The sequence below is a fragment of the Coturnix japonica genome, chromosome 1, assembly GCF_054131305.1.
Source record: "Coturnix japonica strain WE chromosome 1, WE-NBRP24, whole genome shotgun sequence".
NCBI classification, from domain to species: Eukaryota; Metazoa; Chordata; class Aves; order Galliformes; family Phasianidae; genus Coturnix; species Coturnix japonica.
The window spans coordinates 165,523,082-165,545,525 of NC_140663.1; the positions used below are offsets into that span (position 1 = coordinate 165,523,082).

Genomic DNA, 22,444 nt, shown 5'->3' on the forward strand with positions numbered 1-22,444 from the left:
AACAGCAATGTTTGCCTTTTTAACTGATTCTGCCTCGCTTGATTGTTCTCATGTTTGCAATGTCTATTGAAGTTATAAATTCTGTTTTAAAATCAAAATGGTGGGACGTGAGTTATAAAATCACTATTGTTGTAAAAGTGACTGTAGATGTACCATAAAATAAAGAATGTGTTCCACTGAGTACTGTTGTTCTTATTGTTAAACGGGGGTAGAATTAAGGGACTATACACTGTACTTTCTATTTAATAATGAATGCTCTTAGACTTGACCTTAAAAAGTCTTAAGAAGTCTTAGATTTTAAATGGAAATGATTTTTGCTGTTTTATAAACTGTTGTGTTTTTTGCCTTCCTGTAACTGGAACAACACACTAATTTCTACAAGTTGTGACTACTAACAGAGAGCAATCACCTCACAGACTTGTACCGAAAAGAAGAGACCATCAGTGTGGCAGGGAATGGCTGCATCCACAGTCCTCGCTTCCCGAGCAGTTACCCCAGGAATCTCCTTCTGACATGGCGGCTGCACTCCCCGGAGAGCACCAGGATCCAGCTGGCTTTTGATAATCAGTTTGGACTGGAGGAGCCTGAAAATGATATCTGCAGGTGAGTGGTAAAGCCTTCTGGTGTGGAAGTTGGTCTTGATGACCTTCTAGGTTAATGGCATGACCTTTGCCTTGAGATGGCAAATCAAACTCTGCATAACCCTGACTTGATCTGTGATGATCCTGTATTAAGGGTCAGGCTTTCAGGAGCCTCTTCCAACCTGTCTTTGAGCTTATCATAAACTGAGCTATCCCGGAGTTGAAGCAGTCTGGGCAGGGTTTTGGTTCTTCTATAACATTCTATAGACAAGGCACTTACATGCTCAAATCCAGCTACCATACAGATCAGGTGCTACATTAATGGGATTTTGTCCTTTGTCACCTCTGTCATGTTTCATATAGACAGAAACATCTTTTTCAGTAGGTGTATTTGTAGGTATGTCTGTATTGTGGTGTGAGGGACAGATAAAAATGCATTGAAAAATACGGTGATTTTCTTCAAATTATTGTTAATATTTAATACATTCTTTTTCACTGGCGTATTTTCACTTAAAACCATAAAATATAGGTCCACAAACATCAGTATACTCTGCATACTGGTATATCTAATAGAGGATACTCTATTATATCACAGTTCCTTTGATTTCCTCTTTTAAGCCAAAGTGGCCATAAGCTCACTTGATCTGACTGATTAACCCAGATGGATAATCTGCTTTGTGACAGCAGAGCTCAGAGCTGAATCTTGCCAGTGTTCACTAAAACACTGTAAATATGATCCTGTTTTAATTCTTTAGTTTCTATTTCCTTTATTCAACTATCTGGTCCTTCAGAAGGCTTAAGATTGCCGTGCACTCCAAAAGCCAGATTGCTGTGATGCTGCCTACATCAAAAGCTCAAGACTCAGCTTCCCGCTCTCTGCCTGATCATGCCGTCATTTACACCTTATCTATGTGGAGAACTCTGTTAGGATTTCTGTACACCCAGCCCCTTCTTATCTTATCTTCTTTGGCAATTAATTTGCATTTATAGGGCTTCGTACCTCTGTAGGGTTTTACGGGGTGGATTTGTGTGTGTGTGTGCTTTTGCTTTGCTAATTTTGTGTGTTACCAGCAGAGAAAATCATTTCTGCAGGTTAGCTTTCCATTTAGCAATAAAGGAATGCAGACTGAAACTGCCTCTCCTCCCCTTGCACGTTTATTGTCTTGGCAGCTTCTGCTCTGCTCGGGTATTGCTGGTCTGAGATCAGCAGCAAAGTAATGAGATACCTCCTAGCACCACAAATGCTTTCCCAGATTGAGAATCTGATGCATACAGAAGCGGCCTGTTAATATTTACGTAGTGAATAAACTGTGGCTGACCTTAAATCATTGCACCTATGAAACAGAGGGCTAATTTACTGTGGAAAAAGATGGAGTATTTCCTTTCAAGAGCCATTAAAGGGGGTGGCACAATGAGGGGAAGTCAAGCCATTATCAGTGTTCTGGATTTTGACCTTCTTGGAAGACAGTCCAGCTGCTTTTCCCAGAGCAGCCAATTTAGGATGCAGAGAAGAGCAAAAATCTCCTATAATCCATATGTCTATAGAAGCTGGAGAAATACCACATTCTTTTCAGAAATAGAGCTTTCCCTGGAGCTAAACTTTCCCTGGAGCAAACTTTTATTTGCTTCCAGAGCGAGGAATTTCTCAGGGAGACAGCTTCTGATGGCTTTACGCCTGTTCTTACTGTGTGCATAGTTACATTTCTTTGTTAATGCTTGAAAACCAAGTGCTTTCTTCTGTTTTGGTACCTGACAGTCTCTCCAGTGCTGCTGTAAAGAGACAGCTAGGCATGTTTTTAATCAAATACTGAGAATACTAAGCATGTGCTTAATACTCTGCATGTTGGACGGGTAACTCAGGGCCTCTGCTTCCTTTTGTGTTTGCTTTTGATGCTTTTTTTTCTTTTTCCCGGAAAGTTCCTAGTGTTTTCATTTTTCACTAATGCTAATCATTGCAATTTGCATACTATTAGGCTGAACTGATTGAAATTCATTCAGGCTGAGTGAAAAGGTACCTTTTTGCAGAGCTGTTGCAGCAGGAGGGGAAATAGTGAAGGCTTTGCAGATTTTTCTAGAAGCGTTGTTAGATTTCTGTGGGCACTTGATAAGAGATGATCCTGAAAAGCAATTAAGTTCCCCAGCCTCTGGAGCTCTGGATAGAAGCATAGAAACAATTGAGATTACACCAACTTACTTCCATGTTTTTTGCAGCAAAGCCTCTGCTGTTGAAAGGAGAAATACTATCCACCTCAGAACTCTGTGGATTTGCCTCATTTTATCTAGCAGTTCACGGAACCATAGAATCATTAAGGTTGGAAAAGACCTCTAAGATCATCCAGTCCAACCATCCACCTACCACCAGTGTTGCCCACTAAACCATGTCCCTCATTGCCGCATCTGTGTGTTTTGTGGACTCCTCTGGGGACAGTGACTCCACACACATAAACGTCCTCCACAGCCCCCAGGCAGCACATTGATCCCTTTGCCAAGCAGGTGGGCTGTGCCTACCATGTCCATGGCTGCCGGAGAGCGGGGCCTGGCCAACAACAGTGGAGAGAACCCAGAGACCACTTTACTTCTGTCTGGAACGTAACTTTCTAATATCATAAAAACCATTTGTTTGTTTCAGCAGGGTTTGGGCAGATGTAGTTATTCAGTTATGGCAAATCTGTTATTTTCTGTTCTATGTAATTTGGGGGTTGTGGATGCAAAAGCAGCAGGGCTGATATTCTCAAATTGCAGTGTACTTGGATTTTTTCACATGGGCTCTCAGCAGAAAAAGGAAAGCAGGACTGTTATGACAGTACTATTAATCTCCTGTGAGTTGGGACAGTGGCGGGCGCCTGGTCCTCAGGCCCAGGGCATGGGGAGCTCTTCATCAGCATGCGTCTAGTAAGAGTTATTTAAAAGTCATTTAACAGTCTTAACTCCTCTTTGGAAGGAGCATGTGGCTGGGCAATAAAAGCCTTTCTGGAGTGGAGACCTCCAAGGTTTTAAAGCTTAGCATTGCTGTGAGGATGGCAGCTCTCTCCATTTTTCCTTGCCCGTACTCCTCCTGCCCACCTTGTCATCACCTCTCCCTTGCTGGCTGCCTTACTTTTAGTTCCACAGATATCCAGGGACTGTTATTTTCATAGATTTAATTAAATCAGGACTGTATTCTCTGACTTGCTTTTTTATTTATTTTTTTTCTCCAGTTCAATAAATGAACTCAGTAGATGACCCAAGCCCACAAACAAGCAAGCTGTGGTAGCAAATGCCATTGCCATGCCCTCCCATCCCTGGGGTTTGGTGCTTCCTGCTCCTGTCAAAGCCAAGTTTAGACTCAGGACAACCAGGGACGTACCTGGCCAAGGCATGACCTTGTGCAGACAAGAGGAGCTGCTTTTTCTGGTGATAGCACTCAGGCAAACAGCAGAGTAGTCCCCATTTTCTGCTTGAAAGCCTGAAATGTCATTCCAAATGATATAACGGAGCATCTTAGCACCTACAAAGAAGATCCTAACAGTCACCCTTCATCAGCATGTCCTATCCCTTGTTCCCCTGGCATCTTCTGGCTCGTGCCCCAGCACAGCAGACTGGAGCTAGTGAATGCTGCTGCAGGGAGTTCAGGACCACCAGCAAGTGCACAAGTGCTTGCAGCTGCTCTGTTTGGGCAGCCTACATCAAATGATATCTTATCAGATCTCTAAATTATTTATCCACCACATGAAGTGCAATGCGTGTGTTTATTGTGCACCAAGCACATCTAAGTGCCTCACATTGCTAATACAACATAGCTGAAAATACTGCCTGTCATGCTCCAGGAATACGAGAAGGAGCCATCTGAGCACTCAAGCAGTTGCTTGCAGCTTAGTATATTATGAGCTAAGCAAGCGTATCTACTGTGTATAACGTTTAACCTGGTGTTTTGTAGCAGAGAAAAGGTCCAGTTGTCAGTTCATCTCCAGCTTTGCACCTGTCTGTTTGCAACCACCAACTGAACCAGAATTAATTAAAAAATATATATATATTTTTTTGCATTGGTTCCCAGGTATGACTTTGTGGAAGTGGAAGATTTATCAGAGACCAGCACAGTTATACGAGGACGGTGGTGTGGGCACAAGGAAGTACCTCCAAGAATAACATCAAGAACAAACCAGATAAAGATAACCTTCAAATCCGATGACTACTTTGTGGCTAAACCAGGATTCAAGATTTGTTACTCCCTTGTGGTAAGTCACATCTCCGTCTAATAGATGAAAGACAGATTGTAGTGTTAAGAGTGTCAATGCTTGAAGACTGAGTGGTATAGCTAACTGTATTAGATCAAACACTAATTGACTAGAAGCATTTTCATTCCAGTGGCTACATTAATGCGTCTCCAAGTAGTTTTGACATTCTGTCATTAACTATAAAATAAAGTCAAGTCCAGGCCAAGGTTTACACTAATAATACGTTTCAGAAGCACTAACACTTTCTGCACTGAGGCTGCACTGCCAGTGCCTTGACAGATGCTGCAGAAATAGTGAAAGAAATGGCTGCTCTATAAATTCTTTTTTATGTTCATTTGAGGTCAAATAAAGATAACTCCAGGGGTTACTGCTGTGATTTGGAGTTAGATGCAGAGCAGTTTATTCTGCATGTGATAAAATTCTACATGCAAGGCAAAGGCTGCTAAGGTTCAGGCTGTATTTTTAACCATGTATAAGCATGCATTACCAGTGTATCGTGTACAGTTTCAGTCAGTTGATAAAAATCATGTTTATTCAGTTTTTGCCTTTAGAGAGCAGGAATGCGTATTAATTTAAGTCATTTTTGATAGAAATATGTATTCCTTGCATTGTCCTGATTAACATTATAATGCTTTTGGTACAGTGTAGCTCAAAAGAGGCAGATTTTGCAAACACTCAGGAAATGGTAAGCAGTAATTTATTATACTGTCATCATTATATTTTCATATCCTTTCCAATTCTTACTCTCCTTTATTCAGACTGCTGTTTTTAACAAGAATAAGGAGGCTTAAAGTAGCAGTAATGTTAATGCTGTAACAGAAGAAGTCCACTGTTTGAGTCATTTCACTTCAACCTCTCAGCTTTGCATGCATGTATGCCTATGTATGCTAAACAGAGCCCATAAACAGTGCATTGTCAAGACAAGTCTAAAGCTATAAAGACTGTGCTCCCTTGCATCTAAATTGGTAGGCTTATAGTGGAGTAGGGCATTGCTCTCTAAATCCTGAGCTTTAATTTACTCTAATTTGAATGTAATCTTCGCAGACTAAAATTTAAGCAGAACCCTGTGTGGAAGATCACTGGGCATAAAAAAAGAGACAGTGAAGCTGATTCTTTACCCTGCTTGTATTTCAGTACAGCAATAAAAACTGATGCATTTAGCAACCTTGATTCCAGACCACTTACAGCCAGTCTGATAGCATTAGCCTTTACAACAATGAATGTTATCGCTCAAAACACAGGATGCTCTGCACTGGAAAGCCCAAAAAAGCTACTCTAATTTCAAATCTATGAGTAAATAGAGAATTTTATACTCTAGCCAATGAATACACAAGAATATGATCCAAGTGCACCCTCCGAATGAAGTATTTTTTATCTTTTTTTCTCAAAAGAGAACTGTCTGGGCAGTCAGCAATGTTTGTACATCACAGCAAGGTGGGGGATGATTTGTACCTTGCTGGTTTTCAGATTCTAAGCCATCCTACCTAAAACTGCAGAATTAATATTCAGCCCATTCCGCTCTTATCCGACAGTCCCCGCAGACTCTCCAAGCTCGGTTCACATAGATATGCTGAGCACTGCTGACCCCTGAAGGTTGAACTCATTGTGCATTTGTAGGCGGTGGAGAAGGGAGCATTAACGAAGCATGCAAAAACATATGGCATTTCGTATCAGACAAAATGAAAGATCTTTTCGCTGCTTTTTTTCTTTCCCTTGTAACCTTCTCCTTGACAAGGCTATTTCTGGGAGCTTTCTTGGAAGAGCGTGCACAAGATACGTGCAAATCTTTACCTCCTTATTTTTTTCTTGCTATATGCAGAGTTTAGATGTGCGTGGCAGTTGTTTTCTTTGTATACCTGAATCTAACTGAAAATTTTCCAAATATATATATATATATATATACACATACATATATATATATATTAAGCAAGCAATTTGGATTGTTCACTTGAGTTATTGATCAGTTGCATCTTCTGAGCTAGGTGCCAGAATGGTTGGGTATGTATCTCCAACTGTGCACGCAGCCTGACAACACTGCAGCATTGCTTCCTGGCCTTCTCATTTATGCATCTTGAAGGAAGTCAGTTAAGTTCACTTCATTTGATGCAGATCAAGTTTTTACTTAGTTCAGCACTCTGCATAAGGCACAAATGATGTTCCACCAAGCTTAGCAAATACGTCCTTCATTATCTTCACATACTTGTGTTTCTGCATTAACTTCACATTTCAGTACCATTTAGAGAAACAAAAAGGGATTATTTTTTTATAGGAGACATAAATTACACTCATATCCACAAAGATCGCATTTGCCCTTGTAAAACAAGGCATGTAACATAAGCAGCTCTTGTGAGATGAAGAGGCTCAGTCAACTCAGGGTGCTGGGATTAGAATTCAAAGTAGCTCTGGAAAATTGGACTGAAGAAATGCAAACATGATCTCTAACAGGAGAAAGTCAAAAGCCATATGGATATATGGGAGCGATTAAATGCCCAAATCTAAGATAAGGGGCAATGGGCAAGGGAGCTCATCTGTGAAAAAAAGAAACAAAAAAACCCCCACCAACCTCTGAGCATCTAAAAGCAGCATCCAGCAGTTTTTTGCTTGCTAACGCTGGTTCTCTTTGTGTTTTCCTCTTGCTCCACCTCTCCCCATCTCCTCTCCCCATCTCTGCCTCTGCCCTCTCTGCTCTGGGTCTGAGGGAATAAGAATTCTGGAGGATGAACAAGATGGATGGTTTTGGAGGGAAGGGGGGAAATCCAACATGCAGCTGATGTTCTTAGAGCCACAGGATATTCTGAGTTAGAGAGGCTCACAAGTATCATTGAGTCTAAATCTTCCCTTCACACAGTACCGCTCAAAATTCAAACCCTACGTCTAAAAGAGTTATCCAAACACTTCTTGAACTTGAGCAGCTCGATGCCATGACTGCTGCCCTGGGAAGCTTGTTCCATGCCCTCTGCCCTCTGGTGAAGAACCTTTTCCTAATACCTAATCCACTCCTTCCCATTGAATCCATTTTACTCCCTGGGGGTGGAACCTACAGGGTCGAGTGACTCCAGGAGCTTATTAGTGAGTTTCTTGTGTCCAGTCGCTTATCCTAAGTTTATTATGTTGTCAAGTGTCCTGCTATGGCAAGAAGACAGTCATACTCTGTGATGGTCTGTGATGGTGCAGAAGTAGGTAAGTACGTGCAGCTGATGTCTCATGTCTAGGGATGTTTTACGTCCAAGGCCCCCTGCTGTATCTATCTATGCAGTTTGTTGGCATAAATTGAGTGTCCACATGGAGAAATGTCTCCCTTGAACATCTTTAAAAATTGTCTTTTCCTTCAAGCTTCACAGATTGAGAGCAAAAATGGTCTGGAGCAAACCCAGGATGGCTATTAGGCATGAGCCTCACTTAACTGCAGATTTGTTTGAAATTCTTCCCTGCCGTTATCAGTTTAAGTGCTAATTTCTCAAACAAGTATATTTTACTCTTTTTCAGAGGGTTACCTTAGAAACATCCATTTATAATAAACAAAGCACTGAGACATACCCATTCTCTTTTTTCCTCACACTTTATATAATTTCTCAGTCTATGGACATAGTGTTACACAGCAAACACTTATGTGATACAGAAGAAAGTAAGTTATCTTTTGTTATTAACACAGCTGCTGAGGAGGAGGTAGGCATTGTTGGGAGAGAGGCCTCTGGCGCACTTCAAAGCAGGAGATGTGAATTTTCCATATCTTTACAGGTGCAAAATTTTATCCTGCCTTTGCTTTCAGATCAGTTACCTCAGCTGAGGGATCTTCTATGTAGCTTAACAAGTTGATATTCAGTAATCACTAAGAATACAGTGTCAATTGTTTTGAGATGTAGAAATTTAAATTAAATTGCATGTAGAAATAATCCTTGAGGTCACTGTGCACTGTCCTGTTTTTCTTTCTGAAATGAAATTCTTCCAATGACCTCATTCTGAAAGGGAAGGTTAACAAGACTGGACCCTACATTTTACAAGTACGTTATCAGGGACATTTACTAAAATAATATAGGAACTAATTCAGGAACGTGCTCCAACAATGAAAGTGAATGTTTTGAATTAAAATTCCCTGCCCTGCATCTAATTTCATTTTAATGAGACATCTAGAAAATGCTGGATTCAATTTGCTAATTAAAACAATAATTTTAAGTTTATTGGAAGAGGCACATATTTATTATATGTTTATCACAGTAAATTGTTATTACTTTGCTAATCCTTTCGTTAGTCTTAAATTAAATCCATATTTTGGAACCGTGACTAAAGTCATTGTTGTAAACAAGAGCTCCAAGAAAGCTTGGAATTAAAATGTGTATAAAGATACAAAGTAAAAAACATTTACGTATACATCTTTTTACAGATGTATATAAACTTATCTGCTTTTACCTTTCTTTTCTTTTCTGGTATCATTTGTGACTAGGAAATATTACGTTGTATTAATGACAAGCTTTGACTATTTGTGAATTGTAAACCTAAAATGATGTATGTATGGATGTAAAAACAGAAGTTTTCCCATGATATGTTTATGTGTCAAAATGTGCATCAATGTGCTAGATCCTAAATAATTTTGACCTGTTTAAAATGATGTTTCTTGCGTGAAGAAGCCTTACAAAAAAGCAATTGGAATAATGATGAGCTTTAGGTTTTGATCCGCTGTGGAATATTAGAAAAAAACAATTTTGTGCCAAACATTCAGGATGTAGTTCACTACTTGTGGTCAAAAAAAGAACGTTGATCACAAAGTGGGTAAAAGCAGCACAGGCAGACTAATAAAATTTAATTACTTTCACATGCAAAAAATGCTGACCGGTTCAAATACTAGATTTAAACTATTTGGTACTTGACTGTTAAGCTCACAAGAATACACCAAAAATTCAAAGCACAAACAGAAAATTTAAATGTACCAAATAAAGCTGATCATGATACTCCTACTCACATTCATTCCGTATTAACTGAGTGGCTCCCTCTGTTTCAGAATATACTTTTACATGTATAATGCAACATTAGGATGTAGATTTTTAAATAAATCAATAAGCAAACTTCCTTGTAAGAGTTAACAGGATAGTAAGAAGATTCAGTCACCAGATTCATGAAGACCATAAAGGATGATTGATTCTTTATCACTGGCCCCAAGGCTGAATCCATCCCAAAAGCTGCATGAACACTGCTGTGATTTTGTTTTAGTTTGTCATTTCTTTCTCAGAACAGACACTTCCCGTCCATCTCCAAGACAAAATTTTCTATCTGAAAAGCCACATAATATATCACATGTAACAACAGTCATGATAATGGTGCATGAACACCTTCCCCATTTTTAGATAATCCACAGAAAGAATCACAGAAAATTTCTGTAGGTAGAACAGAAAGGAATAGGGTGGGGAGGGGGAATGTCGTGGTTAATTAAATTGTTGAACATGAGCTAGATCTCACAGTGAAGAAGCCAAAGCTCACACGTGTGGAAGCTTTATTAGTTGTCCTGATTCTCTTTCTCTGATTTAGGGGTTTTTTTTTCTTGTCTATGCTAGGCATTATATGTATATATATGTGTGTATATATGTATATGTGTGTGTGTGTGTGTGTGTGTGTATGTATATACATATATGTATGTATGTATATAAATACCATGCAATCCATGTGCAAAACTCATATGAGAAAACATATTTTCTTAAGTTCTTGCAAAAACCTATTTCTGTGCTTCTGCTCAAGGCATATCATCCTCATAAAATTAATGGCCACAGCTTCATCCTTCAGTAGATAAGTAATTAATTCCTTTCTTGTTAGATAAAACTTGCCCAAAATCTTCAATGTTCTTTTCTTAACTTTACATAAACTGGCTAAGAGATTATCCATGTGCATCATTTTGATTTGCCAAGGTGCTACATTGATTTAAAAAGCAACATAAAATTACATGGTAAAAAGAGAAATCGTGCCTCTATGCATCTGGAGACACGGCGCATCTCAGGCTACCAAGATATGAAGAGGAGCATTGCATTCCGTGTATTATCAATACATCTTACAGGTCAAACTTGTCCTTCAGCAGGGTTTTATGGAGAAAGGAAGGTGGTTCAGTAAACAAGAGAAACTGTGATAGGCAGGAACATTCCTGTTCTCGTGGTGCTCAGAGGAGAACAAAAGATAGTGAAGAAAGAAGGAAAACTGGAAGTCAAATAGCTCAGTGATAAGATGCTGGAATAACTGGGTTGAGAAGGCACATGCAGATGGGCAGTTTCACCTTATCTGCTCCTGAGGCAAACAAAGATCCTAATTAAAAGACTCACTTCAACATTTGCATTTAAGAGGCACATACAGTCAAAGAGGGTAGTTTGTAAAGAGAAGGGCAGCAGTCATGCCAAAAGGCAATAGTTAGAGAAGCAGAAGACCCAAACAAGCAAAGATTCCTACACTTTGAAAGGATAAATAAAAAATCCAAAAAGCAGAGATAGATTGTGTGACAAACAACATCAAGCTACATCAGCAAGCATCTTTTCCAGGAAGATGTCCAAGTATCACTTGCTTTTTACAGGGAGAATTGCAGATACAGGAATTGTTCAGACTTCAACTGATAAAATAATTGTTTTAATCAGAATGGAAAATAGCCCTTATTGTCTGTGTTTTCCCAGCTGCAGGCATGTGTACCTGGCAGTTTTGTTGTTAGAACAGCACGGTGGAGAGCTGGACATTTGTTCTCCTCCATCTCTGAACTGCTGACAGCTCAGTTAAAGCGTGACTGCCTCACAGAACATTGTCATCAATCTGTCTTAACATAACAGCAATCCTGTCTATGTTCAGTTCCTGCTGAAAATACTACATCTTTAATCAAATAGTGTGTTATGCACTGTGTGAGAATTCACCGAACTCATGGCAGGGGCCAAGGACAAGAAAATGTAGCACTTTACAACTTCAAAGGATTACACAAATGCGAGCATGTTATTTCCAAATCCAGCATCCTGTCCCAAATCATTGACTCTAGCAAGACTCTAAAGACATTACTTCTTTAGAGCAGCCTTAGATTTTGAAGTACTGCATTTCCTGCTGGCAGTACTTGCCAGTTTTAAGAATGCCTTAGGAAGTCAGTGACACAAAGAGGAAATTCCTACTTTTCCAAGGTAAGTTAGAGATATAAAGATGAAAGCAGAAAAAGACCAGTACAAAGATGGTACTGTCCCCTCAGCTCACATGTCCATGACACTTCTCAGGTCACTGTCAGTGGGAAAAAAAAAAAAAATAAAAGAAAAAAAAATTCTAATCTTCTCCCAGTTCTTCAAATATCAAGCAATCCCTATTATAATATGGAGGAATACAATTCTGGTAGTCTTCCAGTGTCACAGAACTTTGGAAAGATTATAAGTAACCACTGACAATGAGAGAAATAACTCCATGATTCCTAACTATTTGTAATGCTTGTGAATGAGTGACAGTTAAGAAAAAAATAGACAGAGGGTATTCAAGATATTTTTGTCCTAAATCTGTTCTGGGCAAATTAATTAGTTTTCATAAGGATTTACGTTTCCTGGTTTACCATTCTTAAATCAGTCACTTTACTTACACCATATGTTGTGAGGGTTTTTGAGGTTATCCATAAAGCAATATTCTTAATCAGCAATAGGCATTTATGGGTAGCAGAAAGTTAGGAATTTAAAACTTCAGTACCTGAAATGAAGTGGGATGTTTACTGTGCCATGGGATAGGGTAGAATCCTATCCTAATGCCTGTCACAGCTCTCTGCATCTGCATAACCAAGCAGAAAATGATAGCTTGGATATGTTATTTCAGTACTGTAATAGGGAAGGCCCCATTGCAATCTCAGTATCATTCCTATTGGAAGACACCACAAGGCTCCTAGGAAAGACCTTGTAGTTGAAATCTATTGTAAAGTTGACCAATAGGAGGTTACTAGCAAGGTGAGTAACAAACTGATTGGTAGACACTTGGGCCACTCTACACCTACCCTAAAGAGTAAGATTAAATCCAGTCATTATCAGTCATGTTTACCCCAAACAGTACCACAGTGCATATGAGAATAAGGTGATTTTACAGTAAGACTTCTTCAATAACACCCATTAAACTGTCCATCACATTAGCTGTTGGGGACTCTGACTTGAGAATACAATCCTGGCTCTGTAAATCCATATCCTGTCCTTTACTACCAACTTTAGAGTGTTAGCATGTGGAATAATATATGAATAATTTACCTTTTATTTGCTTTGGTAACACTGGATAGAGGTGTTTTTTGTTTTTTGTTTTTTTTTTCTTTTACAGAAATCTAATTCTAGATTACAAAATTATAGAGAACAGAGATGCCATTTTTTGATTCTGTAAGAGATTAATTAGACATTAGGCTTGTTTATCAATGCTGTGAAGAGTTTTTAAGTAACTCTGGTCTGGCTGTAAGGGAAGAGGAAATGGTGTGTTCTTCCGAGGCTTTGTTTCCTGTTGATCAGGTTCTGTTCCTCTTTTGCACAAAAGCTGAAGGTGCAATTTAACTCCTGTGTGAGCTGATTGCGTTGGAGAGGAGTAGGAAGACAGTCTGCTTTCAGGTTTTCCTTCTGACAAAACTCCAGCAAAAGCTGTTGAATTGAAATGTGCTGGACCTCCAACCTACACTGAAGAACCTGTGAAAACACTGCACAGCAAGTGTTAATTGCAGAGTTCTTTTAATTCAGAATAAGACTTGCATGCCTTCATGTTGCATGTCTACTAGAGGTGGGCTCCTAGGCTCAACTTTATGTTTTCTATGACACAATATTATTTATGCAGCAATGTGTCAACAGGATTTTACAAAGCTTGGCAGCACAATCTTGCTACTGGTCTAGCAAGTAGTACTGGTCTTGCCCAAGTTTGCATTTCAGGTCTGTTTTAGCCTTAGAACACTCAGTTCACTGTGTTTTTGTCATTTTTGGCAAACCAGGGGAAACAAAATATTGTGTGTGATGCATATTTAATTGCTTGCAGACTAAATCCTTGCCTTGTTTGTTGCAACAGCTGTAATCACTGGAAAATATTTACAGTCCTGGATCAAATGATACTAATTCATTTTAAGGTTCCTATGTCTAAATTTAGAAGAGGTTGTAGGCTTCTTTTGTTATTACTCTGTAATATGTGATGCAGCCAAACATACAATCTGAGAATTTAGAGATATGAAGTCAATTGGCCCATTTTTCTCTAAGGACAAGAATTTTCTGCTTTGTAAGTGTACTGGCTGTTCATCTGTTACCATTTTTGAATATAACAAGAGTAGGAGCATTCCTCATGGGACATTTAACCATAGATTTAGAAATCACTGTCAGAAAAACATCATTTATTTATTTATTTATTTATTTATTTATAACCAGTTTTAATATCCTCTTTTCAAAGGCAATACCACTGCATACAATTACATTCCTTCCTAATTTATGATTAAGAAATCTGTTTTGTCTGTCATGGGTGTCTGTGTGTTTCAGATCTCTGTAGAGTGCTTTCACACTTCTTTGTTTATTGCTTAGTCAAGCAGTAACAACCGTCTTCAGCTTTTAATCTTTCAAAATAAATAAATAAACAAATGAATCAGGCTATCCCATCCAAGCAGAGGTTATCTAATGTTCTTTTCAAAACTCCTCCACCATTTCTCAGCTTTTTACAGCATCCATACAATATTGAAGGGAACTGAACCTGGTGGCTCAGGTGTTTCATCACGGAGTCATAGAATCATAGAACGGCCTGGGTTGAAAAGGAGCACAATGATCATCCAGTTTCAACCCCTCTGCTATGTGCAGGGTCCCCAACCACCAGAACAGGCTGCTCACAGCTGCATCCAGCCTGGCCTTGAATGCCTGCAGGGATGGGGCATCCACAGTCTCCTTGGGCAAAAGAAAAGTTTCCAGGGCTGTCTGTGTAAACAGTGTCACCTGAAACCATCTGACTGTGGCCATATTGGTTGCTGTGACACTAGGAACTGTTAGCACCACCTGTCTTTGAGCTCCACAGTTTCCTGGGTTTATCTCCTGGCTCAGCTTTTAATTTAGAAAGACTTTAGGATGCACTTCTCCAGGGTGAACTTTCCCCTTGCTGGACTGTGATGGTATTTTTGAGATTTCCATGCCCTCATGAAGACAGATATGTTTTTTGCTGGGTTATTTTTTTTTTGCTGCTGGCTGCTGCTCTCATGAGCCTTATGGTGGCGGCTCTGGGCCAGGCCCTGCAGGCCCAGACACCTCACAGCTCCTATTTCCCCACCTGGAAGAGAGGCACACAGGTCCTTTGTGGAGTGCCATGAGTTTAACATTGGCAAGATACTACAGAGGCATCCTGCGTTGTTCCTGTTTGCAGTCAGGGATTCTGTACCAGCAAGGTGGGCTGCGTTGCCAGATCGTTAAACAAAGGGCTTTGTCAGCAGCACTGTTCTGTTTGGATGTTTGTTTATGTGCCAGACTTACCTGAGATACTCTCTAATTTAAGAAACCGTCTGACTACAAAATGGAGAACAGCATATCCAGATTCCAAACCAAGAAGATGAAACAGCAAATCTTGGCATCAGAACATTCTGAGCCATAGAGCTTTTTGCTTCTTGCACGAGTCTGGTGGCTGGGACAAGGCCAGTGGCTATTCTTACCATTCTTCCTCCTTGGGATGCACTGTAACTGGAGCTCTTGCAATCTCTACACTTCTTTTTAACAATTTTTAGTCTCACTCTGACTCTGCAATTTCAGGTCATCAGAAAAATTCCTTCCCTTGTGCTGAAGAAGCCCCTGTGCATGCAAGCCTGCACTGTTCTGAGCTCAGCACATTGCTTCTAGTACAAACGACCTTCATGCTATGCAATTTTTTTTGCAAAGACAGTCATAGCGTTGCATAAATCTGATTTAGATTTTTTTTAATACATAGTTCTCTGTTAAATTTGCAGCATTCTGTTTTACTCCGAGCACTTTATAAAAGACCACGTGTATCTTCATAACAGTGTAGATGACAGATGTGTCACAGGCTGTTTCTGATTTTTCCTTATATATGCATATATCCTGTTCACTTTAAACTTGATGAGATAGATCTTATTAAAAAAAAAAAAAATCAAAAAAGTTACATAAAATGAACTGTCTTACAGTGAACGCTGTGCTACTGGGCTAAACATCTCCTCAGATCAATTGCTTGAGATATCATACTCTTTTGCTTACAGTTCCCTGATTTCCAGACCATTGTTTCTATCCATGTTGAACTGATATATACAGCATTAAAATATGTACATATATCACATTTCCTATATTTTGTAATACCATGAAGAATGCAGTTCTGTTTTCCTGTATTGTCAGTTTGATGATGAGTCAGTGCCTAATTAGAAATGACCACTCTGTGGAGTTTTTCTTCAGCTGTAGAAGTCAGACAGCGTATTTTCTCATTACATGTTCTTGATACCAGATGCCACTGAAGTCCACCACCCATCAGTCATAGAATGAGACTTAAGTACAAACTCTTGCAGGATCAAACCCTTTAGTACAGAAGTCCTTGTAACACAGATTGTCAGCAAAGTTGGCAGTCAAAGATACTCGCCAAGAGCCAAAGCATAAGTACAGGCTTTTTTGTATTCTCACATTTAGTTTGGGAGCTAGCACAGATACTGCATGCAGACCATTCACCATAGATCACTACCTCATTTTATATTCTAATGTAAATGCAGCCCAAAAGTTCTTATGAGAAGATTGGTCTTTTCTCTATTGAGTTACAGTCAGTGGCATCTATGAGTTTATACAGGGAAACAAACAAACAAACAAACAAACAACAACTACAACAACAACAAAAAAAAAAACAGCATTATTTAATTCTGATTTAAAAAAGAAGAAGAAGAAAAATAAAAAAAGAGTGGTCAGAGCAGATAACAGAAGGAAGAAGAAAAGAGGACACTCCACTCACTTTATAGATAGTTTATCTCCATAATAAATATGTGGAAGTAAATACCTTGCTTTTCTGTCTTAGCAGCAACCTTGTGTTGAGAACATGTCATTGTTTTCTAGCAAAGCCAGCGGTGCCCACAGGCCTCATGGTCTTCTGAGCACAGCCCTGCCCATGGCAAGAGGGTATACAGATGTTCACCTGCACCCCATTAGTGAGGAGAGAAACCACCTCTTGCCATGGACCGTCTACCCATGAACTTTTCTGGGGAGTTTTGATATCCCCTTGCTGCAGGGAAAGCCTTCTCCCCACATTCTTGCAGTATCCCTAAGTATCACCTTGTGTGCCATGCTACCAAATTACTTGCAGATTGTTCTTCTTTTCTCTGCCCAGGCTCTTGGCACTTGTTCCTTTCTGAGTCTGTGACATCAAATATGATTTCTGGTTTAGACATGTGTTGTTTTTTTTTTCCATTTATATTCTTCTAAATGAAAGCTTATTTTCCTTTCCTACCTCTGCTACTGACCTCTGGTACTCCTGGAATATTTCTTTGTATTCAGTGGTCTTTAAAAGACCTAATTTATTTTTTTTCCAACTTCTAATGTTTTTTTTCCAGCTTCAATTTCTGTGACATTTTCTAGGTCATTAGTGTTAAACTGAAGTAAACTGTTGTTCTAAATTTCCATTGCTTTAAGAATATTTAGCCTATTGTAACTCTACAGCCAGCCTTAGTCTACTTAGTTAACACTTGTATTCAGTCTGAACTTAAATAATGTGTTATGCAGTAATGCTGACACAGTACACACAGAATCACAGAATTGTAGGGGTTGGAAGGGACCTCTAGAGATCATCGAGTCCAACCCCCAACACACCTTGCTGGTGCTGAGACTGCCATTTCAGTTCCATGTTTTAGATGGATTTTCCAAACTGGTAAACAAATTCCAGACTGTTTCTTTGGTTAGGCTGCTTACAAAAAGGGGGCAAGATAAAGATATTTTCTTTTTGTCTAGTCTTCATTCACACTATTATCTATAATTGATGTTCAGAAGATTGGTGCATAAAAGAAATGAGAAGCATGACTCTACTTAAGGTAACAATATTTAGCTTGAACAGCAGTATCATTTTGTGCAATAGATTTGAGTTTGAAAGCCCAGTCTGAAAAGTTTTCCTTACTATTAGACCAAAATTAAAGGCAATTCCAAGCAAACAGTACCCCTTGTTACTTGAATTAATCACCTGCTTTTGATCCCATCAAAAACCTGGAAAAGCTTATAGAAATTGTTTCTTGTATTCCTCAGAGATTATGTATTCTTGCTATTTTTATGATTGCTCTTATCATCTTAGAAACTTTATATAGAAGTCCTTTTATGTTGTCCTAAAAAACGCAGTGCCTTCCAGTAAAGGCAGGAGGGTGAACAAATTGTTTTGCTTTGCATTATCTGTGAAACACAACACATGCTCCTGCTGCGTGCTTACTGCAGAATTTAACAGCATCCTCTGGGAGAGAGCTCAAAAACAAATGGATCTTTCACAAAAAATCAATAGGCTGGGATTGCTGCGAGGACAGCTAAGGTCCCTTCTGGTACCTTTTTTACACCGTCTCCTCAGCTTTGGAATTAAATTTGCGTAGCTCCATTAGAGTTCTTCATCATCATTATTATTCCCCTTGCTTTTTCTCATCTACAAATGTGACTGTGCATATCAGAGCACTTAGGAGATACACCTTATAGAACAATGGGAAACTTGGAATATTAAATGAAATTAGGCTGTTTCTCTTAATGAGTATTTTCAAGTGACTATACAATGTACATAAGTCTATAAAAACAGGTAGAAACCCAAGTGGAAAGAAAGAAAATGAATAGCTGTCCTCTTTCCTTCTAACCATGTACTGGGGCCCTGCAGCACATTCCCTTTTAGAATAAGTCATGCCAACATGAATAACCTGAAATAACCAGCTGTCTCTGCCTTCTGTTAACTCTGGAGGACTTTTTTTGCCTACCTGGACACTGCAGGGCAAGCAGAGTGTCAGCTTTCTCAGTTTGGCTCGGGGCAGATTCCCGTATTACCAGGGAGCTGCTTCCAAGAACCCTGCCAGTCAGCATGACAGTTCCACCAAGGTCCTCTTCTCAAGGGCGCTGAACTCCAAGCTGGAAGTTCGCATCTCCTGGGGATAGTTCTGCCCAATCTTTTCTCACCTTTCAGCTCCATGACACCATCCACTCCCCACAGCTGTGCCACCATAAGGAATCACATAGGGACCAGAATGCTCTTAAACTGGGACAGTACTGTGGCCAGGTGCACTTGAACACCAGAGCTGTTTACTGCAGACTGCCTGCATGAGAATTGCTGGCAGCAGCCAATCTCTTTTTCTATACAATACAAAGATCACAGGGAGCAGCCACACTATTAACTTCACACACCTGGGTTGCATCCCTAGAGTGAGATACAGTAAACATGGGCTCTTAAGGTTATAGAAAATGCAGAGAAATATATAGCATCAATGGGAAGAGAGTGGCCAGGGCTACTGCACACTCATTAGTCTGACCTAGATAGCTTACAGGGTGCTTAGCGCTGGAGAATGTAGTTAAAAGTACAGGAAAATAGAAAAAATCCACATCTGTTTATTAAAGAAGCTCCTGTGAGGCCTGAAGAATAGTCTGAGAGGAAGGAAGTTCTGCAGAACAAAACTAATCGGACTTCAGATGAGGATCTTACCTGGCACCATACAGAAGACAGTCACTTATCTGGAGGAGGTGGCAATTAACAGGAGATGGCAATTAATAAAAGAGCCACAAGGCAGTTGAAGAGGATACAGTTTGCTGTAATACAAGAGGAAGTATCCAACAAGGGAGAGTTTGCTAATGGGGGTTTCTAAAGGATTGGTATTATGATCAGCTTTATTTTTGGCCAGAAGGACAAGACCACAACCTGCCACTGTAGTGTGTTAATGAATTTTTCAGCACACACAGAGATAAGGTGCATTGCCCATGAACTGGAAAATCAGAATATCACAGCGGAATACTGGGTGACCTTGAACACGAGAGAGATGGTTTGCAGTGAAATGGAACCATCCAGTAAGGATCAAGGAGGTCACTCAGAGATTAATAATAAAAACGTTTGTTGCTAAATGGCATCTCACTGGTCAGCATAGCTGGGGGAAGAATATCTGTGGGTGTGCTAGGCAAAGAAGTACTAATGAGGCAGCAATTGAACTTTACTGGGATACTTTCTGCAGTCCACATAACACAGGGCAAAAACGTCTTTCTTGGACTGTGCTCAGGGAATGGCCATGAGACTTTCAGGGGACAAGAAGACATTTCTCAGCAAGGGCCAAAACAACTTGGCTTGGTTAGCGTAATAAAACGGATGCTGAGAGGAGATAAAACATCTCTTCAGAAGCACTGCAGGAGGAACACTCCAGAGAGGAAGAAAAGGACAAAGCTGGCACTTCTGTAAGTGCAGTAGAGATAAATTTAGCTTGGAGACAGCCATCCAATCTGAGGAGTTTGAAAGAGTAAGGAAAGCCTAACTAAGACCAAAATGAACTGAGCTACTGATGATGATGGATCTGCTTGAAATCATCAAAGTTTGGAAACGGCAATGTAGAAGATCGTGTCAAGCTGTGCATCCTAATATCTAAATGCACTGGTAAAATGTACTATTCTGGTAAAAATGATTAAGGGGGAACTGCAGATATTTGCAGTGAATTTGGATTAATTCCTATTTTTCTTAACTGCAGCATGCAATGGATTTGCTACTAACAAACAGAATCCTATGTACATAGACATCTAAGAACAGGCTTTGTGGTGAAAGCTAATGCATGCTTTGTGCAGCATGGCAAAGTCCCATGAGCTCCCTCATGGGTGTGTGCATCAGATGGGGAGCTTATGGGCACCTTAATGCTGGGTGACATCTGATTTTTCAAAGGCACATTTATTGTCTCATTTCAGCGTGTACTGACTGACCTTTTAGAAGAATAATTTAAATGTCAGGGTCTTGGCCACTGTCGTGCTATACAACCAGCAATGTTTAATTCCAAAATTAGGTAAAAGATGAAAAGAAGCATTGATCAGACATCTTTACATGCATTTTTCTGCTTCAGACTTACTTTTACTTTAAATGTATCAAACCGCAGTTAACCTAAATCATTATTACAGACTTACACTTTGAAATTTTGAACATCTTATGCTTCGTGCTCAGTTATAAGCAATAAAGGTGTCAGAGCAAATCAAGAGTGATTTTATATGTCATTTTGCACTAGTTAACTAGTCATAACTGATAAGGCTGTACCACTGAAATGTAGTGGCAATTGGTCTTCGGTAACTAATTTATGCCTTCTTTTAAAGGGCAGGGATCATAGTATCATGCTTGGGATAAGACACTTGGTGGTAGCTGTCTGACCTTTTGTTACTGACCTTAGGTGTTGTGGATGGCATGCCTTATAGGACTACACCAAGAAAAAGGAAGGAAAATTCTATGAGGTTAAATTCACTTGTTCATTTCTTATCTGTTCCAGTAATAGTTTTCATCAGAGGTAACATATGACTGTACTTCCAGTTAGAATATGGCTGCCTTCAGATTAGAATCACAGAGTCACGGGATGGTTTGGGTTGGAAGGGACCTTTAAGATCAGCCAGTTCCAAGCCCCTATGATAGGCAGGGACACCTCCCTCAAGACAAGGTTGCTCACAGCCCCATATTGACAGCAACATTACAAAACCATGACACCCATCCAGCCTGACCTTGAATGCTAGGGAGGGGGTGTCAGTCACCTCTCTGGGCAACCTGTTCCAATGTCTCACCACCCTCACAGTAAAGAATTTCTTTCTGATATCGTCTGAATCTAACATCCTCCAGTTTGGTGATTTGGCCATCCCTGTAGGTAAGAAAAATGCAGCCTGCTGCAGGAAAAAGAGGTATCCTTCAGCATCCTTAGGACAAGTAATAGTAAATATCATTCTGATAGGAAAGTTAAAACCTTGTAATATGATGGATAGAAAACATAATAAGGGTATTTCAAAGTGTATATCTTTCTATTTATCTTTTGGAATAGAAATCAGATTATACTAAAACACTGTGTGGGAAATTATTCCCTAGTTTCCTTTGCTCCTTAATTTCCTTAAAGAAACAAACTTTTACTAAATCCAGTTAGCCCCAGAGCCTGCAAATTGTGACAAGCAGTGAGTGTACAGAGATGCAGGGCTGCTTCCTTTATCTGGAGGGAGATCTGTCAGTGTTGTGCCTGTGCTGTTGCAGTTGTGGCCTGTCTCAGGCACCACACCTGGTAAGATCTCCAGCACCAGCATGACAAAATACTGGATTACAGTGATAAAGTGTGTAAAAAATCAAGGCCTGCAGAAATACCAGAAACTACTTCTTGTTTGTAACTTGAGGACCGGACTGCAATTCAGCATGTCTCTGAGGACTCACGTTGCTGGATTTGTGGTACAGCAAAGGGAGTCATGGACATTATGCTTTGCAGACTAGCAGGCTTCTGACAGGCCGAGCCTCATCCCTGGCATCTTCCTTATGTCTCCCTGTTCCCACTGACCTTGTAAACCCCACTGCTTGAGCCTCAGCTTCTGAGCAGCCAGTGGTATCTATCTGCAGTCTCATGCATCCTTGATCGCGGCCATTTGGCCTCACAATCTCCACTTGTAAAAGCCTCCAGAGAAGCAAAGTATTGTCCATGTCTCCATCTCACTTACTCAGATCAGTGCTCAAATACAGAGTGCAAACAGTGTCAGTCTGTGAGGAAGAGAGTAGCTTATC

General features: G+C 39.9%; 1 protein-coding gene across 4 annotated transcripts in view; it reads left to right on the plus strand.

Annotated features, from left to right (window-relative positions):
* Nucleotides 1–22,444, plus strand: part of PDGFD (platelet derived growth factor D) — a 130,960-nt gene that overhangs the window by 74,267 nt on the left and 34,249 nt on the right. The window contains exons 2-4 of one of the 4 annotated variants that reach the window (XM_015852243.3): nt 399–603; nt 4,615–4,795; nt 5,439–5,480. In XM_015852243.3, the coding sequence (XP_015707729.3) occupies nt 399–603; nt 4,615–4,795; nt 5,439–5,480 (428 nt within the window). The remainder of the gene's footprint in view (nt 1–398; nt 604–4,614; nt 4,796–5,438; nt 5,481–22,444) is intronic. The other 3 variants (XM_032442180.2, XM_032442181.2, XM_032442182.2) reach the window with 3 other exon arrangements.